General features: G+C 35.5%; 1 protein-coding gene across 1 annotated transcript; it reads right to left on the bottom strand.

The window, feature by feature from the left end:
* Positions 1 to 8,600: 8,600 nt before the first annotated feature.
* Positions 8,601 to 9,203, bottom strand: LOC117908354 (probable magnesium transporter NIPA6). Its single transcript, XM_034821940.1, has one exon. It carries the CDS (start codon positions 9,201 to 9,203, stop codon positions 8,601 to 8,603), a length of 603 nt encoding a protein of 200 aa, XP_034677831.1.
* Positions 9,204 to 18,290: the final 9,087 nt, after the last annotated feature.

Genomic DNA, 18,290 nt, shown 5'->3' with positions numbered 1-18,290 from the left:
AGGGTGTTAGAAGTGAGTTATTTCAGCTTCACGCTTTCTTTCCTTTCAATTTGAAAAATATCAAATAAAGCCTTAAGTTCAGTTATTTTATTTGTCAAAGAAGCAGTTATTTTATCATAATTAAAATAGAATTTTGGGTCAAAATAGGCCAAAATAAACCCTTACATGCTAAAATTAGTCTTTTTGCCAAATATGAGCCACATAAGTTATTGGAGCTACATATGGTTTTTTTAGGCTGAAATCATATTTTAAAAGTATACATGATTTTATGTTTTATATTCAAGCAACATTTAATTTCAAAAAAACAATTTCATATTTTACATTGAAACACATTTTAAAATTGCAGTTTTATTTTTGAATTAAAAATATATTTTTGAAATTCGCATTGAAGTCTTATTTTGGAAATATGCCTTCAATTTTAAAATGAAATGCATTATAAAAATATGGTTTGGCTTAAACAATAAAAAATAAAAAATAAAAGTTAGCATGGACAAAAGGGATCTATATTGAAGTTTCAAATGAAGTTTACAATTGATGTTCTTTAGCTAAATAAAATGCTAATTTTGGCTCAAAATTAACATGTTATTTCAAACATAGTAAATTAGGTGACAAATATTGAATCTTAGGTTGTTTGAAGATTTGCATCCCTTCAGCGAGGCTGAGGAGTATTCAATGGAGCATTGGAGATTACTGTATCGTGGACATGGATCAAGTTGTAGATACTAGAAACTAAACCTTTGAGATAAGTAGCCAAGTAAATTTGTGTAACTTGATCTCATATAGTAGATTTAGATTAGAGATCTTAAACTCGTGCTTGATATTGAATAATATGTTTTCACTTGAGTCACTTCCATCTCAAATGGTATCGAGTCTTTCCTCTTTGCAATTGTTCAGTATGTATAACACAGAAGGGTCAGCCTTTAAGGGAGATGATGAAAGAAGGTTATTAGAAGAGTTATAGCAGTTGGAACACATTGATGATATATCCATCCACCTTATACAAGTGTACCATCCATCCAAACATTACTTAACTCCCACAAGTTGCAAAGATCCACAAGATGGCTACAATTAGTTTGTGAGTGTATGAACCTGGTCTAACCATCCCTTTATATAGAGACACTCCATATTACAAATTGTTTTGAATTGCAAGATGTGAAAATCAATATTGAAAATGAAGTGGTGGTCTACTCAAAATTCCCAAGGCACCAATGCTTGAACAACCTTTGTGATGTCAACATATTTGGATGTGGTGAATTGTTGAATTTGACATGGCTTATTTATGCTCCAAGTCTTCAATTTCTAAGTGTTAAATTCTGTTAATCAATGGAAAAAGTGATAGATGATGAAAGGAGTGAAGTTTTAGAAATTGAAGTAGACTATTTGGGTGTATTCTTGAGACTCATATCTCTCACCTTAAGATGACTACCAAAGCTAAGAAGTATATATGGACGGGCTCTACCTTTTCCATCTTTAAGACACATTGAGGTGTTTAATTGTCTAAATTTGTGGAAGCTACCATTTAATTCCAACATTGGAATGAGCTAGAAATTATTAGAGAAAATCAATGGAGAAAAAGAATGGTAGGATGAATTGTAGTGGGAGGACCAAACCATTATGCACAACCTCACTCCATATTTTCAATCCACACAATTCAAGATGGGATTTGAGCACCCATGGCATTCATCTCATTATAGGTAAAATCCTTTTTTTCTTCCTTTTATATATAATTCTATTTAAATTTTTTCATATTATAAATATGGCTAAGTCCAAATGTGCATTGTGATTGTTTGAGTCGGCCTCTCAAGATATTATTTTATTTTCTATTTGAAATATTATCTTAATATTTCATGTATTTTGATTATATTTAATTTCTCTCTAGTTTCTCACTCTACACACTTCATTAGATTGTTTAGGACTTGGGAGTCGTGGAGCTATTAGATTATGCACAACCACCAAGTAAAATTCTTGTAGAAAAATGCAAAAATAGATGTTAGTTGTAAAGATTGCTTGGCAACATCATCAACTCTTTTTCTCCAACCTCCTTTTCTAGGAAACTATCCCTTAATGTCCGCGAAATTCAAAAACCAAAATGCAGAAGCTCAAAGAAAGACACGACAAGCTTCTCCAATCCCCACAAGCCTCGATTAGTGTATTGTTGGATCTTCACCAGCCATTTTCATCTTTTCCATTGCACATGAGCTTCCATGTCTACAAACTTGCGCTCTAGGCTCTGGTTATCTTGTCAAAGCTTCTGTCTTAAGCACCATACCCAGTGATACCATTAAAGATATATGAAAGTTTCGATCCAAAATCCTAAGCCCAACCTTCAAAATTGTCAACTTCTTAGCAAGATTTCCAACCTCTATACAGGAAGATTTGAACCCGTGTTTGGTCCTAACATAAAGAAACCAAAAAAAAAAAAAAAAAAGTGCTCCCATGGGTACGTCCCTAGAAGGAGTTTAGACTGTTTTTTTCTTTAGCTATAAATAGATTTTGGCATGTAATAATACAATCTCATGCAGGTTGAAGATGGAATGGGTTTCACATTCCATTACTATGATCATATACCTTCATAAGAAGAGATTAAGCTTTCATATGCTATTCATATAATTACTTTTTTACTTTTTTATTTTTATTTTTATCATTTCATGTCACGAGTAATGAAAAAAACTTTCTTCGTAAATTAATTATTTACACAAGTACATAATTAACAAAGATTGAGAGATAAGAAAGCAAAGACGATATTCAAAATAAAGTCTTTTTCCAAGGTTGACGAATGAAAATAGAGAAAGATAGAGTAAGAAAGAAATGGGATAGCTTAAAAACAATTAGCATTTTCCAACTCTTTTGCTTAATATATATTTTTTCATCACCTTTATTCTTAATATTTTTATTTCTTTTTTTTTTAGTTCTTTTCAAGAACTAAATATGATCTTAATTATCATAATTTTATATTTAAAAGGTCTATGCATTTTTGGTATAGTGTCATGTATGCAAAACCCTAGTTGTATTACAAAAAGGATTTGTATGCATTAATATCACAACAAGAAAAGTGAGATATGGTCACATAACTTTTTTAAGAGGGGTCAACAAAATTCACAATGAAAGACTATATATAACCTCACTACTATTTGAGCCACAATAGTAGGAATTCTCCCACCAAGCTTATAGTTTCGGGATTAATCAGGTACAACCATAAAAACTCCTATTGTTGAGGGTTAAAATTGATCGCTATCATATATGGCCCAATGAATGCAAGTTGGTCGCTACAATAAAACCAATATATAAATTGCCTACCATTTCTCTTTTACTCACCCTTGATTGTTGAACTCATTTCTTCTTTCATTATTGTTAGTCCAATGTGAGATTAATCTTTAATCATGAACTTTTTTTTTCTCAGTGATCACTCATTGTGGTACGTAGCTTGATGTTTTTTTATTCACACATTGCCCTCTCATTATTGTTAATTTATTTTATTTTATTATGATTTCACTCTCTCATTTTCTATTGTTTAATTTTCTTGGGTTTTAAATTGCTAGGTTTCGAGTTATCACAGGATTTGAAGCCTTTTCAAGGATGAATTCTCCATATTTTTCTCTCTTTTCTAAGGTTTTCTACTTGATTTCTCATTTTTCCATTTTTTTGGTTTTATTTCTCTTCATGTTTTGTGATTTTCTAGCTTTCTAGATTTTTTTTTTTTTTTTTTATATTAAGTGTGAGAGGTGATTGATGCATAGGGAGATCTAGATTTCATAAAATTGTGGAAAAGTGTATATCTCTGTTTCCCAAACAAAAACTCCTTTGTTTGCCAAAAAGATGAGGTGAAAGTTGAAGTAGATAAGAAGAACATGGAAGGGAGGGGAAGAGGAAGGGGCCATCAACCATGTATAGAATGAGAAAACTTCAGAAGAGTGGGTTGTGTATTTGAGGGGTGAGGGGTTAGTATTCTCTATACTTACTTTGGCCATATGTTTTTTCTTTGTCCTATTTGGTTCTAGATAGTTTTTGTTTTTTAACTATGAATTCCTTCTAACATAGTAAAAATATTCCTACCTAGCTTAACTAGTTGTGTTGAATTCAAACATTACAATGACTATGAGAATGTGGAGTGATAGGTAAGATAAGTAGCTATTATAACAACAAATGAACCTAAGGTGCACTTGAAGTGTAGTAGACTTATCAGCTCAAATGATGTAATTCATCAAAAAAGGAAAACACTAGAAAAAAAAACACATAAAAAACTTGATAATTTTGAAAAGGCTACAAATGACTAATTAGTTCAAAATTGAGAAACTCATTATTTTTGGAGAGGTACAATTGAAACAAATAGCTACTAAAGATGTACAAATTGGATAAATAACCCTTGAAAGACACATATAGAAATAGCCCCTAAAGAGATATAATTTGAACAAAAAGCCCTTTACTTCACTAGGGTTTTTCTTAATGGGTGTTTTGTAGTTCCGAGATATATTTTTATGATCATCCAAAATGGTGTGTTAATAAAATATGAGAATATGGAAACTTATGAATGATCATCTATATTGATGTAAATCTCTTTCATAACTCTCTATAAAAAGGAAGACCTAATATTGAAAGGATATTTAATTCTCTAAGAGCATTTCAGTTTTTTCTTCTTGTAATTCTTCTATTATATAACAAAACTTATTTTTTTTTGTATATTAAGTCTAATTTTCTTTTTTATTTATTTATTCCTTAACCTTTAATTTTCCCACATATCTTAAAATAGCCTTGCATCAAGCATAAATCAGCTAAATAGAAAAATAATAGGTATAATATATTTATATCACTATGGTATAAACTTATGTTTGATTCCATTCATTCTCCTTTTATTTTGTGATTTTCCATTAAAGAAACTCATCCCAAATAATGCTTATGAAAAAATTAAATTAAATTAAAGGCATGATGAAGTGAAAAGAGGAACATACCAATGAATGAAGCAAAGAGCAAAGTTCTTGTCTTGATTTCCAATTGATGATTTTTCCCTGTTTTAGCTCCTTAAACTCTTTTCCTTTCAACTCCACAACAAAATCCTCTGAATTTTCACCTTCTCTCCCCCAATGCTCTCTTGGATTTATGAAACTACTCCCATTAGTTTCCTAAGAGTCCAGCCTTTTCGCCATTTTTTTTTCTCCCATGGATTTTAATAATTTTCCAACCTATACTTTTAGTGAAATAATTAAAAGAAAAAATAAATCTTGAATTTAAAATAATAAAAAGGCTATAAATTCATTAAATGTATTTCAAAAATATTTTTAATTTAAATTTAACTACTTTTTACCTTCAAAGTTTTAATGAGAAAGTGTTAAATGGTTGTCCTCATCATTTTTCTTATATAAAGGTGAGTAAAGTGTATTTCTAAATTATTTTATTTTATTTCCTTCAATTTTTTTTAATGGACATCAAAATAGAGAATATTTTTATAAAAAAAATTTCTTTATAATTTTCTCACTATTTTCTTTCCTTAAAAAAAAAATCATGAACCAAATATAACATTGAGAAAATAATTATAAATGTACAAACAAATACATAAGAGAAGACTTCTTAGCTAGAGAATTCTCTATCATAAAAATATAAAAATATATCCAAGTTTCAAATAAACCTATATACAAATATACAAATGAACTTTCATTCTTCTTGGACTTTCATTGTTTGTAGAGTTAATTACTATTAACATAACAATACATTGTAAAAAAGAAATATGATTTTAACTAAAAATAAAAAATTATTTTAAACTGTGTACAAATATTATTGTCTGCTTATTTCTTTTTTATTCTCATTTTTTATTATTACTTAACATTAAAATATAAACAAATAATCATTCCAACCTTACCTTTTTAAATGCATCCTATCATGGTTGAAGTCATCCCATCTCGTTTAGAAAACAAAGGGGAGAGCTTCCTTATGCAATAAAAGGAGGCTTCCACCCCTTGTTCATCCCAAAAAATGGCTTTCTTCATTTTGTAAGATTTTATATTCTCTCATCCTAATTAAAAAAGATTCTCTCATCCTAATTAAAAAAGAGGTCGCAGTTTATATTTATATTAGTCTTTTTTTTTAATAATTAGATATTTGGTTATAATCAACAATTTGAATATCGTCGTTTTTCAAATAAATAAAAATCAAATTTTCAATAAATAAAAATTACTTCTCCAAAAATAAATAAACAAAATTTTGTTTACATATATCATAAAAAAATTTAAAAACCAATTAATTATCCTCCGCTCATGTACCCATGGTTGATAATCCAAAAATTTTTAGAATGGGATTACAGAAAAATCCCTAAATTCCTAATAAATTCATGTTCGGAACGAAGAAAGAAACCTAATAAATTACTAATAAAATGGATCTCAAGCTATCAAGAAAAAAGAATTATATTTCTAAAACAGTAGAACAGATGAAGAATTATATGGACTACCACTTACGGTTTTAAAATTACAAGCGTACATACCCACTTTATATGTAAATGAATTCATATTTATGTTGGAAGGAAAAAGATTCCCATTAAAGGAAAAGAGAAAACCAGAAAAGCCGTGGCCCCTTTACTAAGCTTGATTGATGGAAACACTGAGGAAGAAAATAATGGAAAAATATCATATCAGAAGTGGTGGGGCGGCCTTATATTCATCTTTACAGAGCTTGACATCTGTATGGAAGACAATGCCATTATTGCTTTACTCTCCATTCATTATCATCTTTTCTGGGTTTTGAACGCAAAAACATAAATATTCTTTTCTGGGAAAATATTCTTCTCTTCACCTCTCCAACTCCTATCCATCTGTTTCACTAATTTGAGTTGCTAAGAAGATCCAAATACCCTCCTAAAAAAATTATAAAATAAAGATTTAAGTACAAATGATCATCTAAATATTCTTTTGTAAAATATTATTAATAATTGTTATTTAGAATATTATATTTTACAAAAAAAGAAAAAAAGAAAAACCGCTCTTTATATAGGTCATGAGTCATGAATGATGCCCCATATTTAACAATGATATGATTAAAAGACACTAATGATATATGATGTCAATCAATGTCTAGAACAATGTTGCCTGAGATTCCACACTTTTGGTTCTTCTTTTCTTCCTTTATGAACCACCAAACTTTGTAAAGGGATGTCTTTGCTCATTTTTTTTAGAATTTCTTTTTCTTCCATAACCCAAATGTGAACTCATTTTGTATTTTGAATATGTAATTTGAGTATATCTCTACTTTTTTTCTTCCTTTATGAACCATCAAACTTTGTAAAGGGTCCACAGTTTCTTTGCTCATTTTTTTTTAGAATTTTTTTCCTACATAACCCAAATGTGAACTCATTTTGAATTTTGGATATGTAATTTGGGTATATATATATTTGTTATATTAAAAAAAAAATTCAATATCAAGTATTGGTGTAATAACATACAAACAAAAATAAATGTGAATATAAAAAAAGCACGTCGTGGACCCCGCATTTCGGCTCATGCGTTTTCCACTCGAATTGCGAGCTCGATTTTTATTTGAAAAATGATTTTATTTATTAAGAAAATGATTTGGAGTCACCACTTATTTTTGTTTTATTTTTAAAAGGATAAAAAAAATAAGAAAGAAAACCCTAAGTGTAACTCTTTATTTTAGAAAATGTAGTATGTGAAAAACTAAATCGGGCTCGGGAGTCAGGTTACTTATCAGGAAGGTACGGTAAAGACCATAGCACCCCTCTAAGTCCCTAAAGTCAGGTCTCTACTAATAAAATGAAGTTGACGTGACAATCAATAAGAAAATCAATGGATACTCAAATCGATCATGCACATATAGGAATCAAAACATGCATAAAGAACAACTAGAATGGGAGTGGATGCGTACCTGGGCAACGAGCCACAATGTACTATCTAGGGAAAGGATTAATGCACAATTAATGAATACAAAACAAAGCTCAAGTGCCACTAAATCAAAAAATAAATCATAAAATGCCACATTTCATTTCACTCAAATTTATTTTTAAATCTCTGATGTTGGGCCCCCACCAAAGACCATTTTATTTTCGCGTGAACCAAATCTGTAAATTCCATCACTAGGAATTACAAAATTTGGTTCTCACTTATTTTAAAACATTTAAAAAAATGGAATTTATGAAAATTGTTTGCCATAAGAGAAAATGGTAGCAAATATTTTATTGAAAATGAGATTGTGAATTATCCTAAAAATTCTAAAGACGAAAATTTGAAAAGACAAAATTATTTGATAAAAGTGGAGTTTCAAAAATTTAGAAAAAAAAACTAAACCCGAGAAATCATATGGAAAATGGGAGAGTGGAGAATCATTTCAAAATTCCAGAAAGGAAGAAATAATGATAAAGAAAAAGAAAAGAGAAAAGAAGAAAAAAAAAACACGTAATCTGAAGTTGCATGCCAAAGGTGGCCATGCATAGGTTCCCCTCCACATGCCTTATTTTCATTCTCAAAGCTTGCCCTGCAACAATGGTTGGAATAGCAGCCCCCAACAGGGACCACCATACTTCCACCATCTACAGAGATTAGGTTCTTTCCTTTTATCCTCTCTCTTCTTCTGGAAGTCTGGAACTGGATGACTTGGTTCTTCTCTCATTTGATGCCCATGGTACAAGCGACCTTTATACTCACAACCGTAAGTGGACCCATTAATGAACAAATGCCCAAGTAAACCAGTATATTGGTCTGTCCATATCGAGGTTCAAAATATAAGATCAAACCCAATACTGCAGATAATGTAGCTGCTACATATATTAGGAATACTGGTTGAGTTGCCAGAGCCCAGATTTCTTGTACCGAATTTGGAGTGTGCTCTTGAGGTGCATGGATCATAATCACCACTGACCCCACAATGCAGGAAACACATCCAAGAACACCAATTTTCTGTAGCCGTTCTTTCAACATGAAATGTGCCAAAATGACACTAATAATTATACTCAATGCACCAAGAGGGGTCACCAGAACTGCTGGAGCATAAACGTAGGCTACAAAGTTCGCAACCTCTCCAACAATCATCAAAACCATTCCTGCCCACCAAAGAGGCTTAAGCAAGTAAGTGTAACCTCCAACTCTTGCGTGTGTACCGGAATCAGCAGCGCGCTTGAGACCCTTCTTCTTCATCATGTGTGCTACATATGTCTTATGTATCGGTACTGCACTCTGAAACTCACCAACTATGTCTGAATTTCCTTCCATGAGTTCTGCCACAAGACCGACACAGACCAAGGAAAGATTTCTTCTTTGGTGAGCAAGCATTGATTTCATGCTCATTTGTAGTAGAGGCTTGAAGCTTTTCTTCCTGAACAGTCCTCAGTGATGAAGAAGTAGCAATATCTTTTATGGCAGACGTAGGCATCACGGTTACGGGGCACCATTATTGTCCAAACTGCTAAGAAGCTTCACACCATTCCCAACTTTAGGTGAAAACAAAGCAGCCTCCATATCCAAATCAACGACAAGTTTACCATTTGATAGAAGAAACCCATTTTTCAGACGATATAGTGAGAGAAACAAACATAATGGGTATTAAAAAAATGGGTTTGCATGGAAGGAAGGTTGACGTGGGTATGGAAGTGAAGTTAGCTGTTGTACATGGGTGTGATGAAAGGATGAGGAAACGTAATGAGGAGTGTGTTGAACGGGCTTGGAAAAATGAGAGGACGTGGTGAGATGGGTATCGGTTATGAACAGTGGGTTTGGGAAGAATGAAGGTTGGGTAATGAGGGTAATGATATGTGGGGGGGTATGTTGAGTAAAGGTATCCATGTGCATGAGATTAATGGTATTGGGTGGTATAAATTGGTAAGAAAATCAGTGTGCATGAAAGGTATGTATGGTAGAGAGAGAAAGGTGGTGGGATGAAGTGGGCATTGAGAAATGGGTATGAGATTAGTGGAATAAAGGGTGGGTGAAAGGATAGGTTTAATGAATATTGAGAGGGGAAGCTATGGGTATGAAGGGTGGAAGAGGATGCAAGCATGGGTTTAGTGGTATGAAGAGAGAGAAAAGGTGGTGACGGGCATTTGGGCTTGGAAAGGTGCTTAGACTGTATCAGATTTCTTGGCCATCCTGGATGTAGCTGGAATGGGAGTCAAAGGCCACTGCCTATGTCGTGCTTCTTCTACCTCGTTCTCAAACTTTCTATGGGTTGGATAGAACATCTCGTCTAAGAGACTGAGAGAATGTTCCGACATATAATACACATCTTGTTCTTTAGGATTTTGAAGCATTGTATTGCTGAAAGTTGACCAAACATTCGAAGTGAAGTCAAGTGGTGACAAGTATGCTTTACTGTCAAGCTAGGATTTCACACCGCCCAAATCCATTGGCTACTTGACTATTTTATGATAATCATGAAGCCTTAATCCAACCACATTAACCAGCTTGTTGAACACCCACCCAAACTTGTGCGTTATCAGCTTCGTCAAGATCTGATCACACATTTTCATCATACTTGAGATAAGTTTGTCCATCAATGACTCAGGCTCAAGCATAGGACGCTTTGAATCTCTACCCGAAACAACCTGTAAGCTATGTTTGCTTACTCCATAGGTAGATTTTAAATCACTATCACATAACAGATTAGATACCTTCCCTGTAGATGAAATGAGTTGAGTATAATTAATGGGGTATGCGGCTTAGAGTTAGTGCATGTGGTTGAGATTCTCTGCTCTTCCTCCTTTGTCTTTACTGAGCACAATGCAAAGCCAAATTTGTATAGTCCTGCAGAGGCAAACCAGATTAGAGCTTAGGTGGTCATGCAAATTGCAATTACGCATATGGGCCCGGGATTGCAAGTGGGACTGTGTTGTTGTATCTCATGTTGAACCTTCATCTGCGTTCCACCTTCCTCTATGATCAATTTCTGCATCAAAGCCTAAATAAACCCAGATGATATTTCCTGCCAATTTTTGGGTGCCTTCCCTGCGTCCTAACCCTTTAAACCAGAACCATAAATACTCACTTGAGGAAGAACCAGCAGTAAGTTGAGAGTTGCGTCCTTCATGTATTCCACTAAAAGCACCTTATTCTTCTACAATACCAAGAGAAACCTTTGGTAACATGACTATGCTTTCTTCATTTCCTGAACTTCTCTCAAACTCATCACTTGGCATTCTAACTTCAGCACCCTCAATACCCAATATCTCAAAGAACCCAAAAGTTGATTCAAGTGGGAACAAACCCAGTCATCCGATGTCAAACTCAACAATACCCCATAACATCATAAAATCTTCTCCAGAAAAAGAGAAGTCCATCTCCCGTTGCAAGCCAGAAACAGGGGAAAATAAAAAGGAGGGGAAAACAAAAACTAAAACAAATTTAATTAAAAAAACATAGTCCAAGCTTCATCTCATGGACAATCAATGAGCTCGAAAAAAAATGTGTGGGTTAGACAAGAGATATAATTCAAATATGAGTGGGTAACGTTGCAAACATCGAGGAAGAACAGAGTCAAACCAGTTCCCAACAAAACCAAATGAAGAATGAACACATTAGAGCACTATCAAAGCAATTTAGAGATCAGTAAAAAAAACATGTGATTCTCTATGCTTTCTCCTAATCAACATAATGCTGAAAACAATCAATGACAAACTGAGGAAAACAAAGAATAATGAGAAATGAGAGGATTGAAGTGTGCGTACCTGGTTTCCTCAAGTGAAGATGGTTAAATTCCAGTCCGCTCCGTGAATTTCTCCCTCAAAAGGCTCCTCAAGAAAAATGTTCTCTCACCCCAAGAAATCTTTCTCAAATAGCAGCAAAAACACTATGACTCCCCCTCTTTGAAAATATCTCACCAAAGAAAACCAACCGTGAAGACACCTCCCTCTCTGCTTGAAAATATCCTCTCCAGGAAAACCAGTCTGTGAGAATCTCACCCTAAAAATGTCTCCCCTCTCCCCAGCTAAAAAAAAAAAAAAAATCCTCCCAAAAACCCAATCCCTCTCATCCCCGACCAATCTTCCATCTTTCAAGCTAAACTCACTTCCAAAAAATCTCTCTCTCTCTCTCTCTCTCTCTCTCTCTCTCTCTCTCTCTCTCTCTCTCTCTCTCTCTCTCTCTCTCCCCCCCCCCCCAGCAACGAAGACCTCCCCTCAAAACACCCTCTACTCTCTCTCCAAAAAATATCTCACCCAAAACGGCAAAAAAGGCACCCCCTGTCAAAAGGCACCCCCTGTCTGCAGTTGGCTACCCCTCCCCTCAAAACACCCTAACGCCCAAAATATTCTCTCCACAGGTGTCAAGCTTCCATTAGCTCTCAAAAAGCACATCTGATTATTCAACAGCCATACCTGAAGTGACATGTGGCTCCTTGAGAGCCCTCCACCTGGTAAGAAAACCCTATAGAAAAGTGAAAAAGCAATGAGCCCCTAAAATGGGGGTCTACAAATATGCCCCATCTTCGATAGAGTTCACGAGTGTAAAGGACATGAACACTGAAGTGAAACGAAAGTATGAATAGTAAGTGGAATGAAGTGAACCCTACCGAAGAACCAATGAGACCCCCATAGGGACACTAGCAAAACACGAACTCACTAAGACCAAGAGACGAACATGAAGGCTCTAATCCTAAGAGAAAACGATGTCTCAAAATGCCTCTAAAGCCACATTGAGGACCTAGGCTCCCTCTAAGACGTCTCCAAAAGTGACTCGAAAGATCATATCAAATATGAGTAACAGTCGAACCACTCTGAAGTACGGAAAAGACTACACCCAAATGAGGCTGCTCTATGTGAACTATATGAGAATGTCGAGTGCATGGTGCCCAACAACATGACCAAAATATGTGTCATGAACTCAAAGGACTGTGTCATGAGCAGTGAAAAGAGAAAACCGGAAGAACAATGATGAATAGACGATAATCATGGGATAACAAGGTGAGGAAAATGAGAGTGAAATGCAAACCTATTAGGGCAAGATATGCAATGTCAATGAATATGAACGCCAGGGACTGTGACTTTGAATGATACAGACGAGAAGAAAATGACTCTGAACGTTAAAAACACGGAAAGATGATGACTCAAGGTGCCTGAATGGATATATACAATCGCTCTGAACGCCAAACTAAAGAAAGATGATGGCTCCAAATGCATGAATGGGTATGAAAAATGGCTTTGAACGCCAAAATATGGGGGAAAATGGTGATAAAACTGGATGTCGAAAAAAAAATAAACATGAGGACTCTGAGTGTCGAACTGAAAACATGGCTCCGAATGCCAAATATAAAACGTCAACTCTGAACATCAAACTAAAAGAGTGGCTCTGGATGCTGAACTGAGGATGAACAATGGCTCTAAACGTCAAACGAAAAATGTGACGATGGCTCTCAACGCCAAAATGAGACTATGGCTCTGAATGCCAAATGGGAAATGAATGATGGCTCTGAACGCCAAAACGAAAATGTCACTTTGAATGCCAAATTGAAACAGTGGCTCTAAACGTCAAATGGAAAATGAACGGTGACTCTGAACACCAAAATGAGACTACGGCTCTGAACGCCAAATGGAAAATGAACGATGGCTCTAAACGCCGAGTTGAATACAAGTAATGGCTCTTAACGCTAAATTGAAGATACGACTTTGAACGCCGAACCGAGGATGAATAACGGCTCTGAACATCAAAATGCAAATGCGGCTCTGAACGCTAAATGGAAAATGAACGATGGCTCTGAACGCTAAACGGAGAATGGATCTAGATGTTGAACTAAAGGCAAACAATGGATCTGAACGCCAAAATGAAAACGTGGCTCTGAACGCCAAAAGAAAATGAATGGCTCTGAATGCCAAAATGAGACTACGGCTCTGAACACCAATTGGAAAATGAACGATGGCTCTGAACGCAGAGCTGAAGACAAGTAATGGCTCTGAACGCTAAATTGAAGATACGGATCTGAACGCCGAATTGAGGATGAATAACGGCTCTGAACGCCAAAATTAAATGCGACTCTGAACGCTAAACGGAAAATGCACGATGGCTCTGAATGCTAAACGGAGAATGGATCTAGATGTCGAACTAAAGGCAAACAATGGCTCTGAACGCCAAAACGAAAACATGGCTCTGAATGCCAAAAGAAAATAAACGGCTCTGAATGCCAAACAGAAAATGAACAATGGCTCTGAACGCTGAAATGAGAAGGAGCGGTGGCTCTGAATGCCAAACTAAACTGAATAACTATGAACGTCAAGCTGAGAAGGCTGACTCTAAACATCGTAACTAAGAAGACGTGGTGGCTCTGAACTCCAAACTGCAAGGAAATTATGGAGGGAAATATGCCCTAGTGTTGCATGTCGTCATAACTCTCAATCCATTGGAAAGATCTGAAAGAGACTCCATGAGTCTCAAAAGATGCTCTGTTATCGAGTCGGGATGATCAGATTGACTATAAACATGGTCCCGCAACCCATTTGACTAAATCATGAGCCTGACGAGACGTCACAATGAGTCAAACATCTCTAGCTCAAAATGCTCTGTTGGAGGAATCCATCATCATCTCAAACGAATTATCCACTAAGGAGTCTCAAGAGAGTAGTATGTTGGGTAACCACCATGATCTCGATACAACAATTGATTCGTTCCCAATTGGTGTCTCAGCTGATTCATGTCCAACTGGTGCTCCTTGATTGAGGTAGTAATCAACAAAATTTATAACCTATTACACCATGAACTAAGGTAGCAAAGACAAAGCTACTATAGCATAGTGGCTCTAGGATCGTTCACTGGGAAGGGTTTTCAACTCACAACTGATACCAATTCAAAGCTGAGTTGGTGCTTTTTCATTTCAAGGTTAGCTTTAAAAGAAAACATAAAGATGTTTGAGTGAAAAGGGTTTGGTCTTAAACTAACCAAAAAGAAAGTAATGGAAATTACTTATGAAGAAAAACATTCCTTGGAGGTTTAGGTTCACAGGGGAGGTTCCTTATGCAAAAACAGAGCTCTGGTCATTTGGTTCATTTCCTCGTATTAGAGAATAAACATATAGTCAATTCTCTAACCAGTGATGTACAACTGCTTCCCTTTAATGGGTTCAAACACTAAATCCCTCTCACTGATGCATCTTGCAATGGCTCATACCTCTCACCTAGCATTTACCATTCAAGATGATCTTTAACCTTGGATTACCCGTCAAAAGCTCGCAAGAGATAACTAATGGATGTCTCCTTGGAGTCCAAAAGCTTACCAAGTGTTGGCAATTCTAGAAAATCCTACCTTCAAGTCACTTTCCAAAAGCTCGCAAGAGATAAACAAGTGCATCTCCATGGACGGAGATCACGTGCCTTACCAAGTATTGGCTCAAGTGACTTGAAGGTGTTTTAAGTTAACTAAAAACATAGAAATCATTAAAGGATCACACTTTCTTTTCATTAATGACTGAAACCACAAAGCTACTAATTCTTGCACTTGGAACCTTTCCCGGCAACCTTAACTCCAAGGAACTAAAAGTCTAGCCACTCATTCTCTGAGGAAACTTTCTCAGAGCTTGTTTGGCTAGTAAGAAAACTAATGAGAAAACAATTATATGAAGGAAAAACAGAGCAAGTGCTCTGTGAATTATATTTCTTCCTTCCGCTTATTACATCATAAATATCTTTGTAAAGAAAATTACAAACTATATATATGAGGTTATTCACCCTTTTTACTTACTTAAAGACTAAGGAATCCTATGATAGGTGGATTACAAGGAGAGTTTGGGGATTTAGACAACAAATATCTAAAGCAAAATATCTCAAAATATCTCAAAATGTCGGTCGAAAATATCAGGAAGCTTCAGGAGAACACCGCAGCACTGTATACTGAGAGAAAAACTCTCCGGGTAAGCGCTATCAAAGGATCCGGATATGTCTATCCGGAGAAGTTGAAACGTTTTCCTCTCCCATCCGGCTGTGAGATATCCGGATGTAAAATGTCGGCGCACGGAATTCCGGATGTGAAATGTCCCGCACCGCCAGGCTATCCGGATCAACTCCATCCGGATCCCCCCAAGAGGACATGCGCCGCCATGCTATCCGGAGCAACTCCATCCGGATTCCCTCAGGAGGACATGTGGCGTGTTCCCCTATCCGGACTCGTGAACATCACACCCGGACGATAGCATATCCTATCCGGATGTGTTGTCCGGATCATTGACTTAATGTGAGCAAGCCTTGCTACAGGCCACATTCCGCCGCCATCCTGTCCGGACATCTTTTACTCCTTGTATTCCGGACCTGCTTATGGCAAAGGACTTCAAAGCTTCGATTCTACATGTTTCTGAGCTTTCCATTGCTTTGCCATGGATTCCAAAAAACTCTCCTCATTCTCGGATTGCTTTGGTGATCAAAAAGCTATCAAAACACCAAAACTTACACAATTTGATTAGAATTGATTGCAAGGGTCTTTAATATGTTAATTGGGTTAAAAGGTGATAACTACTACTCAAAAGTGTTTATAAGAGTTAATTACAAGCTATCAAATAGCACTTTTTGAGTAGTAATCACTCCCCCCAACCGACATATTGCTAGTCCCTTAGCAATGAAGGAGAGAAAAATAAAAATAAACAGTACTATAATTTACAACATCATGCTAATCAAAAAACAATTTTTAAGTGGCATGATGATCTAACTCTCACATGGAACATTAAAGAAATAAAACTCAAACTTCAACAAGAGTTATCAAATATCTTGTCTAATCACAATTTTTAAAGAGAAGGCATTATGCAAATTTAAGCTTTAAAAGAGTTTCCACTCCCAAAGGGTCAAACCTTACTCTTCCACAAAAATCTATGTGTTATTTATTATTTTCCAAATATAGTATGTTGAACTAATCTCTCCCCCCAACCTAGTTCTTTTTCACAGCTTAGCAAACTAATCAACCTCCAATAGGTTAAGAACGCACCTCTTTTTTCACAATTTTTTTTTTTTTTTTTTATTGTAGGCGTACAAGGCTAAAGGTATTCTTTTCTAAATTGTCCATGTAACGGGGGTCCATCGATGACTCCCAACCAATTAAGGTTTAGGGCATCAAGCTTTAAGGATCTTTCAACCACTAATTCCTCGGATTTTACCCTGGACTTTTGAGAATGAATTTTAATACCCAAGCACCTATAGTATGTTAAACTCCACCTATCCACCCTTGTAACGAGCATTGAGGTCGGTGACTCCCAACTAATGAAGGCTTAGGGCACCAGGTTTTAAAGATTTTCACCATATACCCCTCAGACCTTGCTCGGGTTTCAAGGCAAGCAAACATTTTTTCTTTCTTTCTTTATTCTTCTTTTTTTCAAAGGTTCATTGGCCTTTTATAAGGTGTCCCAACACTATTAAATGAGGTCAAAGGTACCAAGTCTAAAATTTTCCTAAGTCAAGAGGGAAATAGTTTTTCATTTTATAATCGGAACCTATTATGCACAGTGTGTGAATAGCTTAAAGTGGAAGAACTAAGGTTGAATTCAATAGAAGTTTCAACAATTCATCAACTTTAGTAAGCATAATACAAACTCTAAGTCAAGTGAAAAGACAAAAATTCAATTTCTCTCATTTCATTTTGAACCATGGAGAGTAGAATAAAAACTTAAAAATTTTAAAATTAAGCAAAAAGCAACTAAATTGCCAAAATAACTTAGCATTATTAACAAAAACTTCCTTTCTCAACTCTCTCCCCAACCAAGCTGAACATTGTCCTCAATGTGACAAAAACGATTGAAAAATAGGGAGGAAGTGGTACCTTCTGAGTGACGTGGAGTGATGGCTCAGCGGCCTCTCCTGTAGGAGGCTCCGGATGAGGTGGGAATGGTATGCTCAGGAGTTGATGTACTGTCAAGATAATGCTGAATCTGCCTCAGGATGGCAGTGTGCTAGGCCTGAGTGGCAAGAATCTGCTCCTGATTTTAATCATTCAAAAAGATTAAGTTAGTTATAATTTACATAATTTCAAGACCAAAATTACAATCAAATAATTTACAAAACTTAAAAATTAACATATTTAACAAAATTATGGACTTTGGTGAAACCAAGTCCATCTAACCCTTTCTCTAATCAGGATTTTTGTGGCTCAAGGAGGTTGATTTCCTCATTTTCTAGCTTGAACTGTTCAATGAATGGCTTGAGGCGATGACCATTGACTCTGAAGGTGTCTATGCCATTGGAATTTAGTAATTCCACCACTCCATTGAGATGTACTTGGTGAATAATGAAAGGACCTATCCACCTTGACTTGAGCTTCCCTGGAAAGATATGGAGCCTTGAGTCATAGAGTAGGACTCTTTGTCATTTCCGCAATTCTTTGTTGGAGATTAGTTGATCATGCCAC

The sequence above is a fragment of the Vitis riparia genome, chromosome 19 (genome assembly GCF_004353265.1).
Source record: "Vitis riparia cultivar Riparia Gloire de Montpellier isolate 1030 chromosome 19, EGFV_Vit.rip_1.0, whole genome shotgun sequence".
NCBI classification, from domain to species: domain Eukaryota; kingdom Viridiplantae; phylum Streptophyta; class Magnoliopsida; order Vitales; family Vitaceae; genus Vitis; species Vitis riparia.
The sequence above is the reverse complement of the archived record's forward strand: the minus strand, read 5'-3'. Positions and strand labels throughout refer to the sequence as shown.